This window comes from Ovis canadensis, chromosome 18 (genome assembly GCF_042477335.2).
Source record: "Ovis canadensis isolate MfBH-ARS-UI-01 breed Bighorn chromosome 18, ARS-UI_OviCan_v2, whole genome shotgun sequence".
Taxonomy (NCBI): Eukaryota; Metazoa; Chordata; class Mammalia; order Artiodactyla; family Bovidae; genus Ovis; species Ovis canadensis.
The window spans coordinates 58,900,686-58,924,042 of NC_091262.1; the positions used below are offsets into that span (position 1 = coordinate 58,900,686).

A 23,357-nucleotide genomic window follows, 5' to 3' on the forward strand; every position below is an offset into this window, starting at 1 on the left:
GCTAACCCAGGACTCTAGTCCCTTCTCTACTGACCTCTTGTCTGTAATATGGGCATACTGCATACAAGGTAATTTTTGGATACTTTTAAAATGAAAATACAGATTGTAAGCTAGTGGTACATTTCCTTTGGTAATATTAATTGGAAGCTAATGGAACGTTTCCTTCAGTAATATTAATGTGGTACACACAAGCTCTTGAATTTGGCAGGCCTGTCCTCCTGCTTGCAACTCTCGTTACTTTTCTCTTCATTCAGAATCATTATTTGAAGTGCATTTATATCTTTTAGCTTCATTTGGCCTAAAGCATTCTCTCATTAGCCTTAAAACAATGCATTTTTTGGTACCAGTTGGATCATAAATGGAAAAACAATCAAATTGCACATCAGCACCTGTTTGTAGGAAGGATAATGTAGATGAGTCTGACACTAAGAAAACCCATATGTGAGGCCTGAGCATCCTCTGACATAAAGACTTGCTTCTCATTGGAAGCAGAAGTGAGTAATACCGGTGATTGTGATTTATTTTTCTTAAGAAACACATGAAAAAGTTTTGTGACCTTCCAGGGAAAAGTCCCATATCTACGTCATGAGGAGATGCAATACCTGCGTAGCTGCATAATTTAGGAATCATGCTTTTTTGCTGTTTATGATTTTAAAATAGAATGTAAGAAAATAAAGAGGTAACCCAAAATAGGCTAAGAGTTAGGTGTATTCATGGACCCATAATTTCTGACTTTGGGAATCAGTTAAGGGGTTCAGCATTTTATTTCTGGCAGAAGTGTAAGAAATACCCACCTGTTTCTTGACATTCCGTTTGACAGGAAATACAGGGAGTATGAAGCCCATAAGTTGATGTGTCTTTTTTTTTTTTTTTTAGTTTCTTTCTTGTTGTTTCCCAAGAATTTGGATTGGAGGGTAAATTTGTATTTTATATACAATTGGATTATCAAGTTCATCTCATCTGTTACTAGGAAAAGGTATGGTTTTCTTAGTCTAGAAAAAGTACTATTCTCAGGATTTTTTCCTTTTGACACTGAGCTAACATCAACACATTTATATAGAGAATTCAGCAAAGTTCAGCATGGGCAGCAAACCTGGATGTCCTCAGTATCAGTCATTTATGCTGTTGTACCTTTTATGTCTCCCCCTTTTGCCTATGATTCTTCCTGGAGAAAACATCACAGGAGCAACATCTAGTCCCACAAAACTGGAGTGGCTTGGTTGCCTGTTCTGGATTTATCATATCTCTCAAAGCAGGGGTTGGGTGTAAAAGTCAATAAATGGGTCAGGAAAATCATTGGCAGCATTGTGATACTGTGCTGCCTCAAATACAGTGATCTGTGAAAACCTTAACCAAGCAGAAGAATGGTTAGGTACAGATGTAAACAATTTAAGCAAGTGCTTTACCAATATACAGAAGCTAAATTGCTAACAGCAATATCCCAGTTTCCAGAACAGTTCTGAACCAAGTCCAATATTTAAGGGTGATCAGCTGAACAGATCAAACATTGAAATGTTAAGGGAATCAGAATGAAGCCAAGTGAATTTCTTTTGTAGGACTTCAATTTGAGTTTCTAGTCGGAGACGACTGAGCGACTGAACTGAACTGATACCAAAAATACTTATCCAAGTATAGCAGGTGGTGTTTAAGATAGCATGGATATTTCTGTGTTCTGCCAGAAGGCAGTCCAAGGCAAATCAGTTATCTAATATAACATGAGTGTGAGTGAGTTTAGAAAAATTTTTTGGTCACTTAATGCTATTAACTATGGCATTAGCTATGTCTGCTGCTTTGGCAGAGAAATTTCAGACCATATTGTCAAGGGTTCCAATTCTCCACTTGGGGAATAAAATTCCTAGATAGTTCTGAAATCCCTTAAAAGAGAGATCTCAGCAGAGGTGGGAAGTAGAACATGGGTGCTATCTGATAATTTCTGGAAAACTGAACACAAAGGGGCCAGTAAAAGCCCTAGGGCACATTGAGAACCTGGGGTTGGGCGGTGTTGAGGCAGGACATCTTCCAACCACAAATAGAGACACAGCCAGATGGGGCACAGAGAAAGGAGTCAAAGATTAAATCATGGGTCAGTTATATTTGAACAGCCTTTTAGAAGCCTTCCTTGTAGGAACATGGGATTATCATGAGGATATATTCTGTGGCATAGCAAGGTAAATACGAGAGCCAGTGTTTCCCAGTCTTACTGGAACAAATGTTCTAAGAACTATTGGGGTTTTTGTCTGATTCTGTTGACCAAACAGGAAAAAGGAGCTGTGAATTCAAGTAGGCAAACATGGTATGCTGGGAAAATAGTTAATTCTATACAGGATATGATGGAGGGATATTAATAAGATTGGAAATAGCTAAGGCAAGGGAATCCCATTGTTTGATGAATGAGTCTGGGGTTCCAACAGCATAGTCAACAATCTGTTGGATTTCCTTCAGGGGCTAGACTTTGGGAAATGCAGACTAGGGCATTATTCTTCCAGTCATAAAGGTTCTGGATGGGTTTTAAGAAAGAATAATAAGTGAAAAAACTATCCAAATAAAATCAGTCGTTTTAATATAAAGAGAAGAAATGGTGGCTCATGGCCTTGGTTAAAGAAAGAATACTAAGCTGAATAGATTAGTTGAATGGCCAAAAATTGGAGCTAGAGGCTTCTTTCCAGGAGAGTTCTGACAAGATATATGGTTTTCATAGAATTACTACCAATGGACGATGCCCATGTATATAGTAAGGTAAAGAGTATTAATAAACCTGAAGCTACAAGGAGGAGTCCAAAAAGTTCAATTCTCCAGTCCTTCATAGTCAAATTTAAGGGACCAAAGGACCTGGGTCACTTCCTTTAAACTTTCATTCCAAGCATGGACCCATGCATGAAGATTTTCACTCCCAGATAATGTGTCTATAAGGAGAAGAGCAGCAAGTTGCTGTTATCAGTTATTACATACTGAAGGAGATAAAGCAACTTTGTGATAGCAATTAGAACAAAGAAAAACAAAGACTTCATTAATAGTGATTGTGGAATATACTGGCCTAACCTGAATCTTGGGGGAGTTGTCTATGTCAGGTGTCATTGCTTCACTCGGTCAGTTTCAGCTTTAAGTCTCCAACTATTTCAGAAGCCCATTCAGGTAGGGAAGCCTTTTTCAAATGAGAAACATGAGTCTAAGAATCAGTGCCTTTAGGTTTACTGGCACAAAGCACTTCTGTGCTGGTAAAGAGTACCTGATGAGTCTCTTCCACCTGGGCTTCAAAGAGTCTTTTAAAAGTTTTCTTTTCCAATAAACGTAGTCCCCTGGTTGTAAATTGTGGTATGTGAGTTCTTCATCTCCCAGGAGTGCTTTACTATGTAAAGGTTTCTCAACCAGGTGCTCATTTTTCTTTAGAGTCTTAATGAGATTTTGGCAATAATGTAAAAGATATCCCTTGACTAGAAGAGGCTTGTATAACTCTGAATCAAGAATTGTGAGTCATCAAGTAATTATGTCAAATGGTGACAATTTGTGTCTTCCAAAGGGTGTGGATCTTAAGTTTAGTAAAACCATGAGTAGTAATTTAGGCCAAGGAGATTGAAAGACACTGAGAGTTTTGCCAATTGTGTTTTTTTATATTTTTAATTGGATAATTGCTTTACAATAGTGTGTTAGTTTCTGCCATATATCAACATGAATCAGTCAAAGGTATACATATGTCCCCTCCCTCTTGAACCTGCCTCCCACCTCCCGCCCCACCCCTCTAGATTGTCACAGAGCACTGGGTTTGAGCTCCCTGTGTCATATAGCAAATTTCCATTGGTTATCCATTTTACATATGGTAATGTATATGTTTCAATGTTACTATTTCAGTTCATCCCTCCCTCTCCTTCCCTAACTGTGTCCGTAAGTGTTTTCTCTATGGCTGCATCTCCATTGCTGCCCCGCACATTAGGTTCATCAGAACCATCTTTCTAGATTCCAAATATATGCTTTAATATGTGGTATTTGTTTTTCTCTTTCTGACTTACTTTACTCCGTATAATAGGCTCTATGTTTATCCACCTCATTAGAACTGACTTAAATGTGTTCCTTTTTATGGCTGAGTAATAGTCCATGTTTTTATTATGCTATTCTTTTGGCTTCCTGGTGGCACAGTGCTAAAGACTCCACCTGCCTATGCAAAAGACACAAGAGATGTGAGTTTGATCCCTGGGTCAGGAAGATGCCCTGGGGGAGGAAATGGCAACCCGCTCCAGTATTCTTGCCTGGAAAATTCCATGGACAGAGGGGCCTGGCAGGCTACAGTCCGTGGGGTCGCAAAGAGTTGGACATGACAGAGCAACCAAGCACACACGCACACACATTAGTTCTTTCCTTTTGACCAGAGGATTGAGGCTGATGGGCGCAGCAGAAATGTTGTAGGCTAGACTTCACAAGCAACATTGAAAGTTGTCTAGTGCAATGGTACTTTCATCATGTAATTCCAAGAGAAGTCCCCACGTGAGAATAATCCCTTCCAGTAATGTTTTGGCCACTGTAAGGCTGGCTGCTCATCTGCAAGGAAAGGCTTCCATTCAATGACAATACATACAAACCATCACAAGAACATATTTGGGTCCTTGAGAGGGAGGCAGCTGGCTAACATTGCTGGATAGTAGAGGAACCAGCAGGTAAAGGAAAGTGGCCTTGAGAATATGAATAGGTTTTGGTGGGTTATACCTCAGACAGATCTGATACCATTGACATATTTGAGCTGCTACTATGGGAGGTCTCTAAAAGTATTGTTTCCCTCAGGCTATCGTTTTATCAATTCTTTAACAAGTTATTGCCTGTTTTAACTTTAAGATGGTTGCTTGAGCGACTGCAGAAAAAGCAGGATGGTTGTCTAGCCCATACCAAAGCCAAGGATGTTGGTCAAATGTGCATCCTTCAGAAGCCTATCACTTTTCTTTCCTAACTGTAGCATGCACTTTCCCATTTCTGATAATATCCTTTAAATCTTGGGTGTCCTTCCAAGTAGTACACAGTTAACTTGGTGTGAACAGTGACCAACAGAAGTTTCTTTATGAAGCCTGAGTCTTGTAATGCTGCAGCCTTAGCAACTCTGTCAGCCAGTCAGTTTCTCTTTCCTTCAGTGCTGTCTTTGGAAGGCCTGGCAACTTACCATTGCCAACTGTCATGCAGCAAGATTGCATCCAGCAAAGCCTTAACAAAGGGGCCATTTTCAATTTAATCCCCCCCCCCCCAAGCTCAAGAAACCTCTCAGTTTCCAAAGCATTTCAAAGTCATGAGATCCTCCCCAAACATAACTGCTATCAGTGTAAATGTTAGCACATTTGCCAGAGGCTAAAGTGTGCAGGTGCAAGTTAGTGTGTATGGTTCAACTTGTTGGGCTGAAGAACTAGGGGCAGAGCATTGGATTCTATTATAGTGAAGGGAGTAGTGACAGCATATCCAGATTTCAGTTGTCCAGCACTATTTCATAGATGGAGAAGGCAGTGGCACCCCACTCCAGTACTCTTGCCTGGAAAATCCCATGGACGGGAGAGCCTGGTGGGCTGCCGTCTATGGGGTCGCACAGAGTCGGACACGACTGAGCGCCTTCACTTTCACTTTTCACTTTCCTGCATTGCAGAAGGAAATGGGAACCCACTCCAGTGTTCTTGCCTGGAGAATCCCAGGGACAGGGGAGCCTGGTAGGCTGCCGTCTATGGGGTCGCATAGGGTCAGACACGACTAAAGCGACTTAGCATTTCATAGATACAGCAAAAGATGTCAAGCTTGTCTAAAGGTGTTTCTTGCAATCTGGATGCAGACTAGTCAAAATATCAACTGTGGCTATGCAATCATGTGAGGTCTTATCTGTTGCTTATGTTAAGAGGGTAGCAGGATTTAGGGCATTAGCATAACACAAAAAGACATTTGGAGAGAAAAGCAAGATTTCATAGGATGTCAGTCAGTGAGCAGATAGTGTGTGGAGTGCCTCAACCAGTTAAGGGACAAAAATCCATAAGGGAGACCCCAAAACTGTCCATTCTATAACCTGCAGAATGGCAGTGGTGGCTGCTACTACTTGGAGGCCAGGTGAAAGATCTTGACCTACAGCCTTCAACTGTTGGCCCTAAAAGCCAATAGATCTCTGTTTTCCCCCATGGGACTGAATGAGCTCTCCAAGGGTGTTTCCTGTTATTATTAACTTCATGAACAAATAGCAGAAAGGGAAGAAAGTAGTTAGGGTCCCCTACAGCAGGGGCTGTGGCCAACTGAACATTTAAAGTTTGAAAAGCTGATTTAGCCTTGTTATTCCAAACAAGAGGATTGAGCCTCTGCCTTTTAGCAGGGAAAAAGGTTTTGTGCATACAAGAAGAAATTAGGAACCCAACTCTGCAATAGCCCGTTAGTCCAAAAAAGCAACTCAAATGGCACTTGGTGGGAAGAAGTGGGAAACAGATGTGCCCTTGATGCGTGACTCAAGTGTCTTACCTGGGTTTGAACAAACTGGAACTTTCTCCTTGAGACTTCTGCCTTTGTGTGCTAGCTGAGTTAGAAGGAATAAGCTGTCCTTGAGCTGTGTTTCCTTAGAAGGAGAGCATAACAAAGTCATCAACATATCGAAGAAAAGTAGAGCTGTGGGCAAAATTCACACTGGCTAAGTCTCCTCTCACTGTCTGTGAAAAGTAAGTAGGGTTTTCTGTGTAGCTCTGAGGCATAATGATCCAAGTATATTGATGTCCTTCCCAAGTAAAGACAAGTACTGGCTATCTGGATGGACAGGAAGGTTGAAGAAAACACTACATAAATCTTTAACTGTAAAGAACTGTGTTCTCAGAGGGATTAAATTGAGGATGCTGTGAGGTTGGGGGCTACGGGGTGATGTAGTATGACTATACTGTTTATGGCTTAGAGATCCTGAACAAAATACCAACCTCAGGAATGAGACTTGCCTGTGGGAAGGACTGGTGGGCTACAGGGACCAAAGCATGGGATGATGAGTCTCTTCTGGAAGTGTGCCTTGACACTTGGACGAATTCCTTGTAGGGCCTCAGGTCTAAGAGACTATTGTCTGAACTGAGGCAAAGATTTATCAGGATCTACCTGGATCTTAATTGATAGTGCCTAAATCTTGAAAGATGATGCTGTGAAAGTGCTGCACTTAATATGCCAGCAAATTTGGAAAACTCAGCAGTGGCCACAGGACTGGAAAAGGTCAGTTTTCATTCCAATCCCAAAGAAAGGCAGTGCCAAAGAATGCTCAAACTACCGCACAATTGCACTCATCTCACACGCTAGTAAAGTAATGCTCAAAATTCTCCAAGCCAGGCTTCAGCAATACGTGAACCGTGAACTCCTTGATGTTCAAGCTGGTTTTAGAAAAGGCAGAGGAACCAGAGATCACACTGCCAACATCTGCTGGATCATGGAAAAAGCAAGAGAGTTCCAGAAAAACATCTATTTCTGCTTTATTGACTATGCCAAAGCCTTTGACTGTGTGGATCACAATCAACTGTGGAAAATTCTGAAAGAGATGGGAATACCAGACCACCTGACCTGCCTCTTGAGAAATCTGTATGCAGGTCAGGAAGCAACAGTTAGAACTGGACATGGAACAACAGGAAATATAAGCGTGTAATTTTCCCAGGAGGTCTTGGCCCCCCAAAATGTACAGGGACAGAAGTAACTAATGAATTCCCTGAAAAGAATCTATCTCAGAAGGCAAGGAGGCCAACTGACTTACCTTCACAACTGTGTTTGGAACTCACACCATTTGGACCATTCTGGCACCCTAAGGAAGAGGGCCTGAAGGCTGGTGGGGTTCAAGACACAAGAGTGATAAGTCTCTATGTCCACAAGTGTGGTAATAGCCTCAGCTCTGATAAAAGAAGGTCCAACTCTCCCAATGGTGCTAGTGGGAGTACTGGAAAGACCCCCAAACTTTTCTCAGAACTTCATGAGTGTTTGTTTACAAAAGGGAGGTACATTTCAAATTTCTCAGGACATTCATGAAAAGGGTCCCAGAGGGTAGCTTTGGGCTGCGAATAAGGCCTTCGTTTTAACTTTGGGTAATTCTTCCAGTGGCCAGGCTGATTATGATAGTGGCAGGGACCTAGCCTTGAAAGGAACCCTGGAGAGAATTTTGGTCTTTCTGTTGAGGTAGCTGCTGAGTGGCAGTGGTCAGATGCTGCCCTAGACGGTTGCGACAGCCCCGAGGCCGAGTGAGGCCAGAGAGTCCCGCCTCCTGTCTGCCTAGTCCGCCGCCTCTTTTTCACGATGTTCCTGCTTCTGAGCGTCTGCTGGAGAAAAGGGGCGAACGGCCCCTTTAGTCGCGGCGCAGCTGGGCAACCCCTCCGCTGACAGCACCGCACGTACTTGCTGTGCATTTGTGTATAGGATTGTTTTAGAGAGATTATTCACTAAATTCACCAAATCAGAAGTGGCCATTGCTTCAAATCAAAAAAGTGCATTTTTAACACTTTTTAAACATTTTTTCTTGTGCATGATTGATTATGAAACTATAACTTTAAATAAATATTCTTTACTAAAATATATATGTAGCTATGCCCAAACCATGAAATGTCTTGTTTTTTATCTGATGGACACTCCTGGTTATTTTTTGTTTTCCCAGCCTTTCATAAAAATAGGTTTAACTAAATTTACCTTTTTAGCTCTACATGCATCATTAGATAACTAAATTTAGGTAACAGTTATATTTTCAAGTAAATTATAGTAATACCTGAATTTATCTTTTTGTCACAGGTATACAATACAACTTATATTACAAAGTGAAAGAAAGATTTGGCATGTTGTTTTTTTGTCTACTTTTAGTTGACCTGTGACAGTCTGGAGATAATGACAAAAATGTCAATGCCCCAAATAAAACCATTAGAATTGCTGTGCTTTTCTCTTGCTATAAGTTGTTCTTTTGCAAAAGACTGCTCTTCAATTGCATATTTGTGTTAAAAAATAACTATTCTAGTTTTTCTTGGAATGTGACTTGCATTTTGAATTTTCAGTAAACTAAGAAATGTACTTGTAAACCATGAAAATAAGTTCTGTGGCAGTAAAAATCATGATTTGATGTTTGCCAATTTGCAAAATAAAATCATGCAATTATAAACATTCCACTAATTTTTTTTAAGAATATAAGCTGTTGATTACCCTTCTTGCCAGTTAACAGGAAAGGGATTTTTGAATACATGTAATGTAGAACAACTGGCTTGTTTTTGACAGCCAATCCATGGAGCCTTGAACAACTGGTTCTTTATTTTTCTTTTCAACTTATTGCAGTTGGTTTTTGCTGTTTTGGATTGTCTCAACCCCTTCCTATTGCCACCAGACAGCACTTGTGTACCTTAGCAACAATAGATGATGAATTTCCATCTAATTAAAAAATACAGATGGTTTTCAAATAATCAACTTCTGTTTTTAAGGTTTTCAATTTGGTTTTTAGGTCATCATAGTTATATTCAGGATAGAAAGTATACAAGAATATTAAGCAGAAAAAGAATTTTGCATAGGAGAGAAAGGAATAACTAAGATTGTAGCCGTGTTGGGCCTGCAGACACAGAAGATATGCTGGGCCATAACTTTGGGGAGTATTTATGAAATTTGACTGGCTTGCAAATCGAATTCAAAGTATCAAATGAAGCTCCTCTTCATGACCAAAGTAGTGTATTTTATTTTTTTAATATAAATTTATTTTAATTGGAGGTTAATTACTTTACAATATTGTATTGGTTTTGCCATACATCATCATGAATCCGCCACAGGTATACACGTGTTCCCCATCCTGAACCTTCCTCCCTCCTCCTTCCCTGTACCATCCCTCTGAGCCGTCTCAGTGCACCAGCCCCAAGCATCCAGTATCATGCATCGAACCTGGACTGGCGATTCGTTTCATATATGATATTATACAGGTTTCAATGCCATTTTCCCAAATGGTCCCACCCTCGCCCTCTCCCACAGGGTCCAAAAGACTGTTCTATATATTTTATTTTTGACCTCTACAACTGGTGAAAATTGCATGAAAATTCTCATACTAAAAAACTACAATAAAAGACCACTTACCTGGAAATGCTCCAAGTACAGTAATGCAATAATGATCGCAATCATAACTTTTTAATTTGGTTGAACACTGGGAAAAACTGTAAAAGTTTGAAATGTTCCCTCTTACACACACACACACCCCTAAACAGATAATAAATTATTCCTCACATTTGTTATTGTAAAATAGAAGCTTGTTACTGCCCTTTGCTCTTCTTCATGTCTCACTTAACGTTTCTGCTGCTGCTACTGCTGCTAAGTCGCTTCAGTCGTGTCCTACTCTATGCGACCCCATAGACGGCAGCCCACCAGTCTCCCCAGTCCCTGGGATTCTCCAGGCAAGAACACTGGAGTGGGTTGCCATTTCCTTCTCCAATGCATGAAAGTGAAAAGTGAAAGTGAAGTCGCTCAGTCGTGTCCTAGTTACATATAAAGTATTTCATATAGGTGGAAGCAAAATTCGCCATCGAGGCTCTTATTTCAAGGTATCTTGGCTAGATCGCCATCCATAAAAGAAATGCAATACGTAGCATCAATCTTTCATTAAAAAACATGTTTTCAGCAATCACATCTCATCACAAGTCTTTGAAGCACACTACGAAGCCGCTCATATTTCAGAAGTACTGAAACCAAGGTCTGGGAATGACTGCCCGGGATGCAGTTGGTGAGCGGCTGCGTGAAGATTCCGAAGTCAGACTCCCGGTAGAGGTACGAGACATGACGTCACTGGTGGTGCCAGGCGGCGAGCTCCGGACTTGGGCCGGGCCGGAAACCCTGCAGCATAACTTCCCGCCCCGCCTCGCCCCGCCCCGCAGTTGTGCAGTCTAGGCCGTTTCTGGCAAAGCCCGGGGTGCCGAGCCGGATGGGCGGGGCGCCAGTAGCCCCGCCCCACACAAACCCCACCCAAGGCCTCCCTGCCCCGCCCCTCCCGCCGAGGCGTGGCGGGGCGCGGCGCTAGGCGGGCCCTGCCGGTGAGTCCCACTTCCTGACCTCTGGCTCGGTCCGCAGCTGGGCGGGGAGGCAGAGGATGGAATTGGGCTTATCGACCATAACCTTGTATCTCGCCAGCGCCAGCAGTCCTGTGGCGGCGACAGCGATGGAGCGGGAGCCAGCGAGCCGTGAGGAGGGAGAAGCCGTGAATGCCTCGGGAGCTGCGGCCGCCCGGCCGTTCAGGGAATCGGCACAGCAGGTAGGTGGGGCCGCAGAAGGTTGCGACAGCCCCGAGGCTGAGTGAGGCGAGAGAGTCCCGCCTCCTGTCTGCCTAGTCCGCCGCCTGCCCTTTTGGGCCGCCCGGCCTTCCTTCGAGCAGGCCGTCCGCCGGAGGTTCCGTACGGAGCTCTTCACGGTGTTCCTGCCTCTGAGCGTCGGCTGGAGGGAAGGGGCGAACGCTCCTTTAGTCGCGGCGCAGCTGGGCAACCCCTCCGCTGACAGCGCCGCAGACTCCAGGGAGGCCTCGAGTGTCGCGGAGTGAGGTTGCGGCTTCGGGTCTGCGTTAGCTAGAGGGAAGGCGTGTACCCGAAAGGCTGTCCTTGGAGTAGCTGGAAGCCAGGTGGCCATGGCTACAGTCACTTCTCAGCCTCTCCTTTTGGGAGCGCCTTACTCGGCATCTGCTCTTTGGTTCGCAGATAGCAGCTAGGTAATATGCGTTTACAGGCTTTCCCCCCGCATTTAAACCTTATTACTTGTGCACAAGGTGTACGTTTATCCCCATTTCACCAACGAGGTAACTAAGGCCCAGAGCTGCGCTGTCCGATAGACCTAATGCTATCTGCATTGTAAGTTGTATTTTCATTTAAAAACTGAAAAGAAACCAGTGAAATTAATTTTGATATTCTATTTAGCCCAGTTTGTAAAAAACAAAACAAAACAAAACTTGCAATTTATATGACAGTTACCACTGAGATATTTCATTGTCTCTCTGTGCTAGTCTGAAATCCTTTGTGTATTTCAACACATCTCCTCTTGAACTAGCCACATTTCAAGTGAGCCTTAGCCACACGTGGTTAACTTATAATAATATAAGTTTAGAGCATTAGATAAGGTTGGAGGTTTGTTTTGTTTTGGATTTCGTGTCTGAAATAGTAGTAGTAGGATCTTTGGCCAAGTAAAGCTAATGAAGGAATGGCTTTACCTGAAACCAGCTCGTGTGCTCAGTCGTGTGCGGAGTCGTGCTAAGCTCTTTGGGACCCCATGGACTGTAGCCCGGCAGGCTCCTCTCTCCATGGAATTTTCCAGGAAGGAATACTGAGGCAGGTTGCTATTTCCCACTCCAGGGAAGAAACCAGCCCAGGAGTATACAGTTTTGATGTTAAAAATCCGAGTTGCTTCTGCGTAAAATCTTCCCGTCCTCAGTGAGAGCAGAGCTTTTGAGTGGCTTCATTTTTAAGAATAATTACCTGAACGTAAGACATTTCCCCCAAACTACAGATTCCTGGAGAATGGTGCCCAAATGTTTGTTCTAATATTATAAGTAGTTTGCCTTAAAAAAAAGTTGTCCAGAGGCTAGACTATATTTGGAGTTGTTTTTTCTCCTGCTTAGAAAGGAGGAAGGTAACCTGCAAGAAGGAATTCGAGGGTAACGCTAAATGGTTACAAAGCCACGTGTCATGTTCAGTTGCTCTTGTTGACAGGAGGTATACTTGAGCTGACCCTTTTAGTCCACAGCGTTTGATGTGTTTTCCATTTGATTTTTCCTTCTCTTACTGGAATTGTTTCGGTCCCGATTTCAGCTTTGAATCTGTCTAGTAGCAAAGTATACGTATACCTGTACTGATTTACCAGATGAATGTTGGAAGAGAGGCTCTTTGTTGCAACTTAGTACTGTTATGTTATTTTTGCACTCTTGGTTAAAAAATAATAAAATAAATATTCAAACGTAAAGAAGGCCCATAGAGCAAAGAGGCAAAAATCATAGGGATCCCCCCCATCACCCGTTTCTCACATTCACTTTCCCCAAAAGTAACTGTTAGGTTTCTGGTGTATTCTCTCTGGGATTGCCTGTGCATATATAATTTTGTTATACACAAGTGGGTTCATATATACACACAGTTTTCTAACTTTCCCTTTGTGCTTTCTCATGCACATTCCTGTAGCAGAGATGTTTCCGGGAACCCCAGATCTATGCCCAGTTGACCACAGAAAGAGGGGAGAAGCCACTGAGGTGGAGACTTGGGTGGAAGGAGAGCCTGCCATCCTCTGTTTATCAGAACTGAGAAATCCCAAGGGTCATGTCGGGAAGGAAGTAAGAGAAAAGAGCTTGGGTCTGTGTTTAGAATTTAGCTTCAAACCAGGCCATTCAGCATCTTCTCCAACTCGACTTTTAAGCAGAATCTCAGCTTCAGTATTATTAAAGGAGTTAAAATTTCAGTACTACTTGTTCATTTGTTTTATTAGCACCCCTGCTACCAAGCACGATGTGCCAGGAGCTGTAGGCTAAAGGATATAGCAGTGAAGGATACATACTGTGCCTACTTCCATGTTGCTGATCACCTGTCTAGGGAAGATGATGCAGAATAAATTCCAAGCATAATACATGTTTTTAAGAAGTTCTGGGTACTATGGGAATATATAAAAAGACAATTGCCGTTGAAAACAGGCCAAAGAAATAAGATAAGCAGATTTAAACAGCACAGTTAACCATGAAAGATAATAAAATGTTAATTGACATTGCAGTTCATAATTTCCTGGTGTTAGAAAATTGTTTTGTCAGATCATTGGCATTTGTTGAAATGGAGTTTGTGTAGTTGGCAGTGACAGTTTTCTTACCAGCAGGCTTATTGTTTATCTGTAAAAATGAAACCTTTGCAAATTCAGAGAATAGCTTTCATAATTGTTGGAAATTTTGAATCAAATTATTTTCTGGTTGGTTTTTACCTATCAGTATCTCCCTTAACTAACTCCCACTCCACCTCCTTGCCAAGCAGAGGTTGGAATCACATGGCATAGGTTCTTTCACAGATTTTTTTTTCTACTTGATAATCTGGTTCCTTAAGATGAGGGATCAACAAACTAGAGCCTGTGGGCAGCCAGATCCCACCAGCCACTGACTTGTATAAAGTTTTATTGGAACATAGCCCATTCATTATGTATTGTCCATGGCTGCTTTTGCAGAGTTCAGTAATTGTGACGGAGATTACATGGCCCTCAGAGCCTAAAATATTTACCATCTTTCCTTTGTGGGAAAAGTTTACTCATTCCTGTTTAAGCTATTATACCTAAAACAGCTTGGGTTTTACTGTATCAAAAATGAATGTTAAAATTTTCAAAGAAAACTTGAGTGAAAAATCTCTTTAATAAAGATCTTTATATGGAATGTGATGATTAGAATAAATAAAATGCCTTTTGAAATTGCATATGATGTATAGAGTACTCAAAGTTCTGTTTGTACTTAACTAACTTTGGCATTAGAATGAAAAAATGTGACTCATGTTTCAGCCTTCCTCTTTGTAGTTTTTTTCTTTAATCTTTTTGAAAAAAATATAGCCAAGAGTCAGTTAATGGAGTTAGATAAGTTTATACCAGTTATTATGACCCAGCCAGAATGTTTTTATTCATTAAAGCTGTCTAAAGAAGATGAAATAGTTAAACCAGTGAGAGACACCCTTTCTCCTTTGCCTGTGTCTTAGAAAAGAAAACTTAAACCAATGAGACATTGCTAGAGGGAGAATGAAAACCATCTTCAGCTCTGATGGGAGTGGGGTGGGGATGGAATAAGGCATCATGATGGGCTACAAAAGGTCTCAGCTCTGTTCATTGATTGGGACTGGTGCTTTAGCATCAGATCCACCCAATTCATATGATGACTGGAGATCTAACCCAGCTCCTCTGACTTTTCCTTGCCTATAAAATCTTGGTCCAAAAGAAGACATTGGTGTCAGGACAAGCATAAACCAAATTTCATGTGAAGGTGGAAAAAATGAGATTGGGTAGGAATGGCTCACCATGCTTAGGGATTGGTGATAGAAGAATGATGGTGTGGGTGGGCCATTTGTTGTCCATCTTATTTATGGAAACTATAAAGGGGTGGTTTTCCTTTATTAAGGACTAGGATATATTTGAAACCTCAGGACAGCTAGGGAGAATTGTGGGTTTTTTTTTTTCAGGTTATTTTATAGATAGGCCATGTTGTCAAGATTTTTATCTCAGTTTGTTCTACATCAGTTATAGTTGCTGTCAGTGATGTTCACATGTGTCATGAAACAATGCATGGATTCTTTGGGTTGGATATGCTGCTGCTGCTGCTGCTAAGTTGCTTTAGTCGTGTCCGACTCTGTGCGACCCCAGAGACAGACGGCAGCCCACCAGGCTCCCCCGTCCTTGGGATTCTCCAGGCAAGAACACTGGAGTGGGTTGCCATTTCCTTCTCCAATGCATGAAAGTGAAAAGTGAAAGTGAAGTCCTCAGTCATGTCCGACTCCTAGCGACCCCATGGACTGCAGGCTACCAGGCTCCTCCGATATACCTGGATTCAAATCCTGGCCTATGACTAAACTTCCCTTTGGAAAGTGAAGGAAAGAGAAGAACCATATCTGTTTTCTAAGAAGGACTTTAGAGGGTTAATAGGAAATAATTCATAAGAATAAAGTTACTTATACTTGCATAACTGGGCAATTCTGGGCAAGTCCATCCATTATTTTATCAGTGCAACTCCATGTCTTTGCAGGTGCAATTCAAAAAACTTTCCTAGGTTTGAACAACAATCATGGGTTTAAATTATGTGTTGGCATATCTCCAACTGTAAGAATTCTTATCATCGTGCTCAGTCACATATGACTCTTTGCAACCCCGTGGACTGTGGCCTGTCCTGAAGTGGGTTGCCATTTCCTCCTCCAGGGAATCTTCCTGATCCAGGGATCAAACTCGTGTCTCCTACATCTCCTGCATTAGCAGATGGAATCCACCTGCCAATGCAGGAAATGTGAGTTTGATCCCTGCCTCCCTTGGAGAGGGGAGGCAGCCTCCCTTGGAGAAGGAAATGGCAACCAACTCTAGTATTCTTGCCTGGGAAATCCCATGGACAGAAAAGCCTGGCAAGCTGCAGTCCCTGGGGTCACAAAGAATCCTTATGGAGGATGAAATTTTTGAACTCTGGACTCAGTCCTGGACAGTCCCACCAACATGAAGTCTAAACATGGTAGTCATTTTAGGTTTAGGTTTAAATTTGAACCAGTAATACAGAAACATATTCTCATCACGAAAATAAAACAACAAAACACACAAAGCATGAAAAGCCCACTTGACCACTCCTTCACCTGTACCTCCTCCTCCATCTTTATACCTAACCCAAAGGGTAACCAGTGTTGTCAGATTTTTCTTTACAATTACTTGTGCTGTGCTCTTTTGAAATCTCCTTATTAAGAAGATACAAGAGAGGCTTTCTTAGGAATTTAAACTTGGGACAAGATGACAGGGAAAAGCTCTTCATCCTCTCCCACAAAATGCGTTTGCTCTAAGTTTTGGAACATTGGCTGTATGTATGAGGTAAAATTAGTGTTTTTTTTAGGAATGAAGTTTGGATATAATTAGAATTCCTTAGACTATTATAGTTTTAAAATTTGTAAAAATATTTTTACTATCAGGAAAACTGTTGTCCTGTATATATTAGTGCCTGAGAAGTCTGGAAGTTCTCATATAGAACACTGATGGCCTGCTTTCCAGATTTGGTTTACAAATGAGTTTTATTTGACCTGCACGGTGCTTTAAAGTTTTTCAATTTTAATGTCTTTAGTTGGGGCATGCTTTTGTTTAAAGTTCTACTCTTCATCTATAGTAGTATTTTCTCATTTTTGGTACCTGCTTGAACCTAAAAGGCATTTGAATTTGGGACTTCTGTTTTGCGAAAAGGAGAGGTTCAGAATTAAGCTGAACTGGTTTTGGTTTGCTCACACATAACTTAACTCAAATCTAAAGACTTACCAGGGTTACCTAATACAAATTGTTTTTCTATAATACATATCTAACATATGTATATGTATCTGTATGATTTTCCTTTGATATTACACATTAATTCCTTCATAATTCTTTAAAATTATTGATGTCCAGCATATCTTCACATATTATACAGCATTGGAATTGCTGTGACCTGAAGTGTACTACTTGATTTCTAAGCTTTTGACTTAAAAAGTTTAATTGGTTAAGTTTTATTTTTTAACCTTGGATGTGAGTGTGCAGAGGTTTGCTTTATTATTCAGTTCGTTAAACCCTTCATTTTTGCTGTTGATATTCTTTTGTGTGTGTGACCTGTCTTATTTTTTAAAAAACTGTTTATAGACTGGCTTATATTTCTTTATTCCCTAAATAAAGCAACCCCAAATAATTTTCTTTTTGGTTATATGGAAGAAAATTAATCTCACTTGAAACTCTCCTTTTCCTGATTTATTATTGACATTAGATGAGTAATGAAAGAGGCTTTGAAAATGTAGAACTGGGAGTCATAGGAAAAAAGAAGAAAGTCCCAAGGAGAGTCATCCACTTTGTTAGCGGTGAAACAATGGAAGAGTACAGCACAGATGAAGATGAAGTCGACAGCCTGCAGAAGAAAGATGTTCTGCCTCCCGTTGATCCGGTAGGTTTGAGACTGATGATCCTTTTGTCAGTGGGTTTTGTTCTAGCTGATTTGTTTCCCTTAAACACTGAATGGAAGGAACCATTTGCTGCTGCTGCTGCTGCTAAGTCGTTTCAGTCGTGTCCGACTCTATGAGACCCCATAGATGGCAGCCCACCAGGCTCCCCCGTCCCTGGGATTCTCCCGGCAAAAACACTGGAGTGGGTTGCCATTTCCTTCTCCAATGCAGGAAAGTAAAAAGTGAAAGTGAAGTCGCTCAGTCCTTTGAGACCCCATGGACTGCAGCCTACCAGGCCCCTCCATCCGTGGGATAGGTTTAAATAAACTATATTCTGGTTATAACATTGTGTTATGATTTTGGTAGAAACCAGTATTTTTACACAGGATGGATGGACCTCTTTCCTATCTTGAGTAGCGTGAATAGTCTATTTTTGAGAGTCAGAAGTTTTTTGCCAGCATGGATAGGTTTCTTTCAGATTTACTTCACTAAGCAGAGTGCTTGAATTCCTGTCCCTTTGTATTAAATGTTATATACCACTGATGGTGTCACTTCTTTTTTATATCGTCTCAAGTTTTGATTAGAAGATAGGAGTGTATAGTTCTTAACTCTGTGTTCCTCACCAGCTGAACTTAAGAATTTCTAAACTATAAAAAATGTGACTATAAAATTACGATTAGTTGTACATTTCTTAAAAGGGAATGTTGCCCTTCTAAGTAGTCATTTTGAGAGTTCAGTTGCTGAAATATTTACTGACTTTCTAAAAGGTACTGTTTTAGGTGCTGGTGATGCAGCAATGGGCAGTATAAATTTCTGCTCTTACACCAGTAGACAGAAGGGTAATAAGCAATATATAATTATCAGACTGTGGAGAGTTCTATGAAGAAAATAAAGCGGAGTAGCAGAACAAAGAAGTATTCATTTAGATTTGGTTTAAAAAATGTTACTACTAGTTTTTCTTCAGATTTGGTTCTAATAAATAAATTTTAGTTATTAAAAAAATCAGATGCAGATTCTCTATTGTAGCAAATATTCAAAGGACTGTAAAACAGTATACTTTGAAGGCAATTCCAAATGCATGCAGAATATTGTAGAGGTGTTTCCTGCAGTGGTAGAGCTGTTAGGTGGAGTGTTCTCTAGATGTCTGTTAGGTCTGGTTGCTTTATAGTGTTCTTCGTCTTCCATTGCCTCTTTGATCTGCTGCCTAGTTGCCCTATTCATTATTGAAAATGGAGTGTTGGCATCTCCAACTGTTATTGTTGAATTGTCTATTTCTCCCCTCATTTCTGTCAGTTTCTTTTTCCGTCTATTAAAATTTTCATTTCAGTTATTGTACTTTTTCAACACCAGAATTTTCATCTGGTTCTATTTTATAATTTCTCTTCATTGATACTCTGTATTTGATGTGACGTTGCTATCATACCTTCCTTTATTCCTTTGTGTGTGTGTGTGTGTGTGTGTGTGTGTGTGTGTGTGTGTGTGTGAGTCGCTCAGTCGTATCCGACACTTTGTGACCCCATGGACTGTATTTCACCAGGCTCCTCTGTCCATGGTCTTCTCCAGGCAAGAATACTGGAGCGGGTTGCAATTCCTTTCTCCAGGGGATCTTCCTGACCCAGGAACCTGCGTCTCCCTCACTGCAGGCAGATTCTTTACCATCTGAGCCACTAGGGAAGCCCTGTGGTTTCCTTAATTCTTTGAACATACTTATAAAGGCTACTTTGAGTTCTTCCTGTTAAATCCAATGTCTGGTCACTCTCACAAGTAGTTTTGTTGTCTGCTTTTTTCATTTTCTTCCCAGTGTATGGGTCATGCTTTCCCGTCTTTTTCCATGTCTCATACTTTTTGGTTTGAAACTAGACATTTTAGATAATATATTGTAACAACTCTGGGTGGGCCCCTCTCCCTCTTCCCAAATCTCCACTACCCAGGATCTTGATTTTGTTGTAATATTTGCTTATTTATTTGTCTAGTCAGTTGATGGGTTCAGTTGATGGGTTCTTTTAACGAATTCTGTTTCCTCCTCACTTGCTGTTCTCTGCTTCAAACTAGCTGATCAACTACAGTTGATTCTGTATCTTGATAGGATCAAAGAATTTCTTCCCAAGTACCTTTTACCAAAATCTTCACTGATTATGAGAGTACCCTTAAGCTTGGACTTTTCCACTTCTGTTGCAGATGAAGTCAGTTCACATGGGCAGAAATTAGGAGCAATCTGTCTGATGGCCTTCTTTTCCTCCTGGGGAAAATCTCTTAGGTAGAGCTCCAGAAGTGGGGGGTAGGGATAGTAGTGCATTTCTCTGTGACCCCCCTACTTTAGGAGCTGAATGCTCAGTTGAGGCTGGGAGCGGAAGCCTTAGGTCATGGCTCATCTCTTCTGGCATGGAACCACTGGCTAATGAACTGGGGTCAGTACCCCAGTATTCTCGCTTGCACCATGCTTAAGGTAGAGTCTCCGTTATGTAAGTGGAAGCTGATGGAAGAAGGGAGCCCTCCCCTGTCAACCGCACTCACCTGGAAGTTAGTCTCAGGAATAGATGGCTTCTGGGCAGGTTGAGAAATGCTGATTAATGTCCCATTCTTCCTGGAAAGAAAAGCCTCTAGTTGGAATCTAGGGGTAGAAGGAGTCCTGTGTTCTTAGTTGTACCAGTCTGAAGTGGAGTTTCCATTTCACTTTGCTGGGAAGGCCTGTGATCTTGGTTCACGTATTGCATACTCTCATTTTCTTATCACATTTTCCTTTATTTTCTTGATTAGTTGTTTACTCATTTGTCATATACCCTTCGGACCATTTCCAGAGGCTTTAAATGTTCATTTTAAATAATTTTCACCAGTTTCACTGGGTGGTGGGTCCTCAGGGTTCCTCTCACTGTTTTGCTGGAAGTCCCTATCCATTCTTAAAATTATAAGTTACCCTGTATGTAACATGTGGTTGGAATTTATTTGAATTCTTATTTCTAAACTAAGACAAGAAACCTGGGTGATAAGAAACCTGTCTGTATTTCCTTCACCGGAAGGCAGCATGCTTAGTCCGAGCTGGTTTTCAGGTCTGGCCAGTCGTGGAGTAGTCACCTTGCTGTGGCCAAGACTGGACTCCCCACTGCGCTTCATGTTGTTCCCATCCCTTGACTACTGTAAATAATGCTGCAGTGAACCTGAGAGTGGAAATACCTCTTTGAGATGCTAATTTCAGTTCTTTTGGGTACTACCCAGAAGTGGGATTGCTAGATCATATGGTATTTCTATTTTTAATTTTCTGAGGAACCCTGCATACTGTTTTCCATAATGGCTACACCATTTTGCATTCGCACCAACAGCAACCAAGGGTTCCAGTTTCTCTGCATCCTCACCAACATTTGTTATCTTTTTTAGCAAAGTACCAATTATCCTCTCAGATGTTAATCACTGAAGACAGATCTAGCTTCACTTAATGTGAAGAGCAGACTGTCCATTTCCTGTTTGTTTCTAATGCATCATAAATCTGAGAACAAAGAAATTTGGGAAAGGTATTGGCCTGTGTTTAGATAGAAGATTTGTAGAGTTAAATCAGTTAAAGATAAGCCCAGGTATTTTAAATAAAGATTTAAGAATAATACTCCTGGCGTATGGTACCTGATAGAAAGTAAGAAATGGAGACCTAGGTCTTTTTACAATTTTCCTTAGGTTTTTTACCTTAGATGTATCTTAAGAATAGACATATTTCTAGTAATTCCTTTAACCTGTGGTATTTTTGTTGAGGGTTCCTCAAATATGCATATATATGTGTATTTAACTATACACATTAAAAACTTTGATTGTGCACATAATTGCTACCTACACAGATGGATTGATGCCTTTCATAATATAGTCAGAAGAAAAATTATCTGGGCTCAGTTTTGCGTATCAGATTTTAAAAAAGGAAAAGGGTGTGGGACTTCCCTGGTGGTCCAGTGGTTAGGACTCCATGCTTCCACTGCAAGGGGTATGGGTTCAGTCCCTGGTTGGGGACCTAAGATCCTGCATGATGCAAGGCATGGCCAAAATAATAAAAAAAATAGATAAAAATGAAAAGGACAATATACTGTAATGAGGGTACAAGGGAATGGACAGTCTCATATATTACTGGTGAATATTTATTGGTAAATTTTCTGTTGTGAAGTTTTACGTTGTGAAGGGTGAGCTTTCCAAAAGATTATATTTTGGGCCTAGTTTTTCTGTCTATAGGAATCAAAGCATTTAAGAAATATGCTTAATATTTTCAATATAGTAAATGGGAAAACCAGCAGGATAGAACAAGTATAATAATGTTGCAAAACACATGTATGCTTAGGTTTAAAAAGGTTTTCTAATTTTAATTAATTTTTGGCTGTGCCGAGTCTTTGCTGCTGCATGTGGGCTGTCTCTAGTTGCTAAGAGTGGGGGCTGCCCTCGAATTGCAGCGCTCAGGCTTCCCATTGCGAAGAGCGCAGGCTCTAGGCACGCAGGCTTCAGGAGTTGTGACACACAGGCTTAGTTGCTCTGCAGTATGTGGGATCTTCCAGGTCCAGGGATTGAACCTGCTGTGTCCCTGCATTGGCAGGCAGATTCTTAACCACTGGATTACCAGGAAGGTCCCAAGATAGCAAGCCTTAATAGTTCGTTATTAAGGAAGCAATGGATAGTTATTCAAGAAGAAATAGGTACTTAAATTTTTGAAGAAAAGAATGAATCTGCTAGAGTTTGCACCCATAAACGGGAAGTCTTGAGGACTCTAGAGCTTATATCAGTTCTCCTTATCCAGTGTCTTAGCTCTGGAACAGGTTTGATCCATTGGTAGTTACAGTCTGGACGTTAGCAATTATTTTCTATAGAAACAACCTCAAGAGAGTTAGTCCAGTGAGAAATACGTACTTTCCTTCAAAAGCTTGCTGAATCTTTTTCTAAGTAATTTCTTGGCCCTATCACTTACTATGTGTTATAGAAATTGGTTCCATTTCCTTTATTTCTGCACTGTCCCACTTGCTGTTAAGACATACGTAGACACTAGTGTTAGAGCATATTAAACAGAGCCCCTGAACTAACCCTTATCCCACATGAGAAATGCCTTCTGCTCTGAATATAGAAGATATAGCAGATTTGATCAGGGACCCAGAAATATACAGTACTTTCTTGAATGTATTTGTTTGCTTGGACATCCATCCTTGTGTAAAGAGAGACTAAGGAGCTGCCTTACTTATGTGTCCTTTCAAAAATACTATTACCTACTTTTCATTTCGTTTCCTCCTCTGCTTTAGCCTGTCTGCTAAATCTTACAGATATCCTTTTAAAATAATATTTGAAATATATGTTATTTTTAAAAATAATTTACATGAGAACTTGATTAGACAGATAGTGTCCACTCAAAATGACTTGAAAGCCCTCAGGTGAAAATTTTTCCTTAACCAGGAAGAAAGGAAATAACACTCAAATTGGCAACCTTGTCAGCTTCAGATATCAGGAAAAGATGATACTTCCATTTCACCAACAGAAAAGAAGCAGTTTCTAGTGTCTGTGGTTTTCAGTCTTACAGATATTCTTGTATTTGGTTTTTTAATGCCCTTGTAATCATCAGCATATCTTATCTAAGAAGATTACGGATTAAGGCTTATCTTTTTCTTCTCTCTGAGAAACCAATATGGAAACAATTAATAATATATTTGATAGAGAGTACATCATGAGAAATGCTGGGCTGGAAGAAACACAAGCTGGAATCAAGATTGCCGGGAGAAATATCAATAACCTCAGATATGCAGATGGCACCACCCTTATGGCAGGAAGTGA

At 40.9% G+C, this 23,357-nt stretch overlaps 1 protein-coding gene across 3 annotated transcripts in view; it reads left to right on the forward strand.

Annotated features, from left to right (window-relative positions):
• Positions 1–23,357, forward strand: part of LOC138423141 (signal recognition particle subunit SRP54) — a 66,810-nt gene that overhangs the window by 40,178 nt on the left and 3,275 nt on the right. The window contains exons 1-3 of one of the 3 annotated variants that reach the window (XM_069558729.1): positions 10,819–10,988; positions 11,086–11,206; positions 17,408–17,581. The exons of 1 other annotated variant lie outside the window; for it this stretch is intronic. In XM_069558729.1, the coding sequence (XP_069414830.1) occupies positions 11,114–11,206; positions 17,408–17,581 (267 nt within the window). In that variant the 5' untranslated portion in view covers positions 10,819–10,988; positions 11,086–11,113. One more of the 3 variants, XM_069558728.1, reaches the window with a different exon arrangement.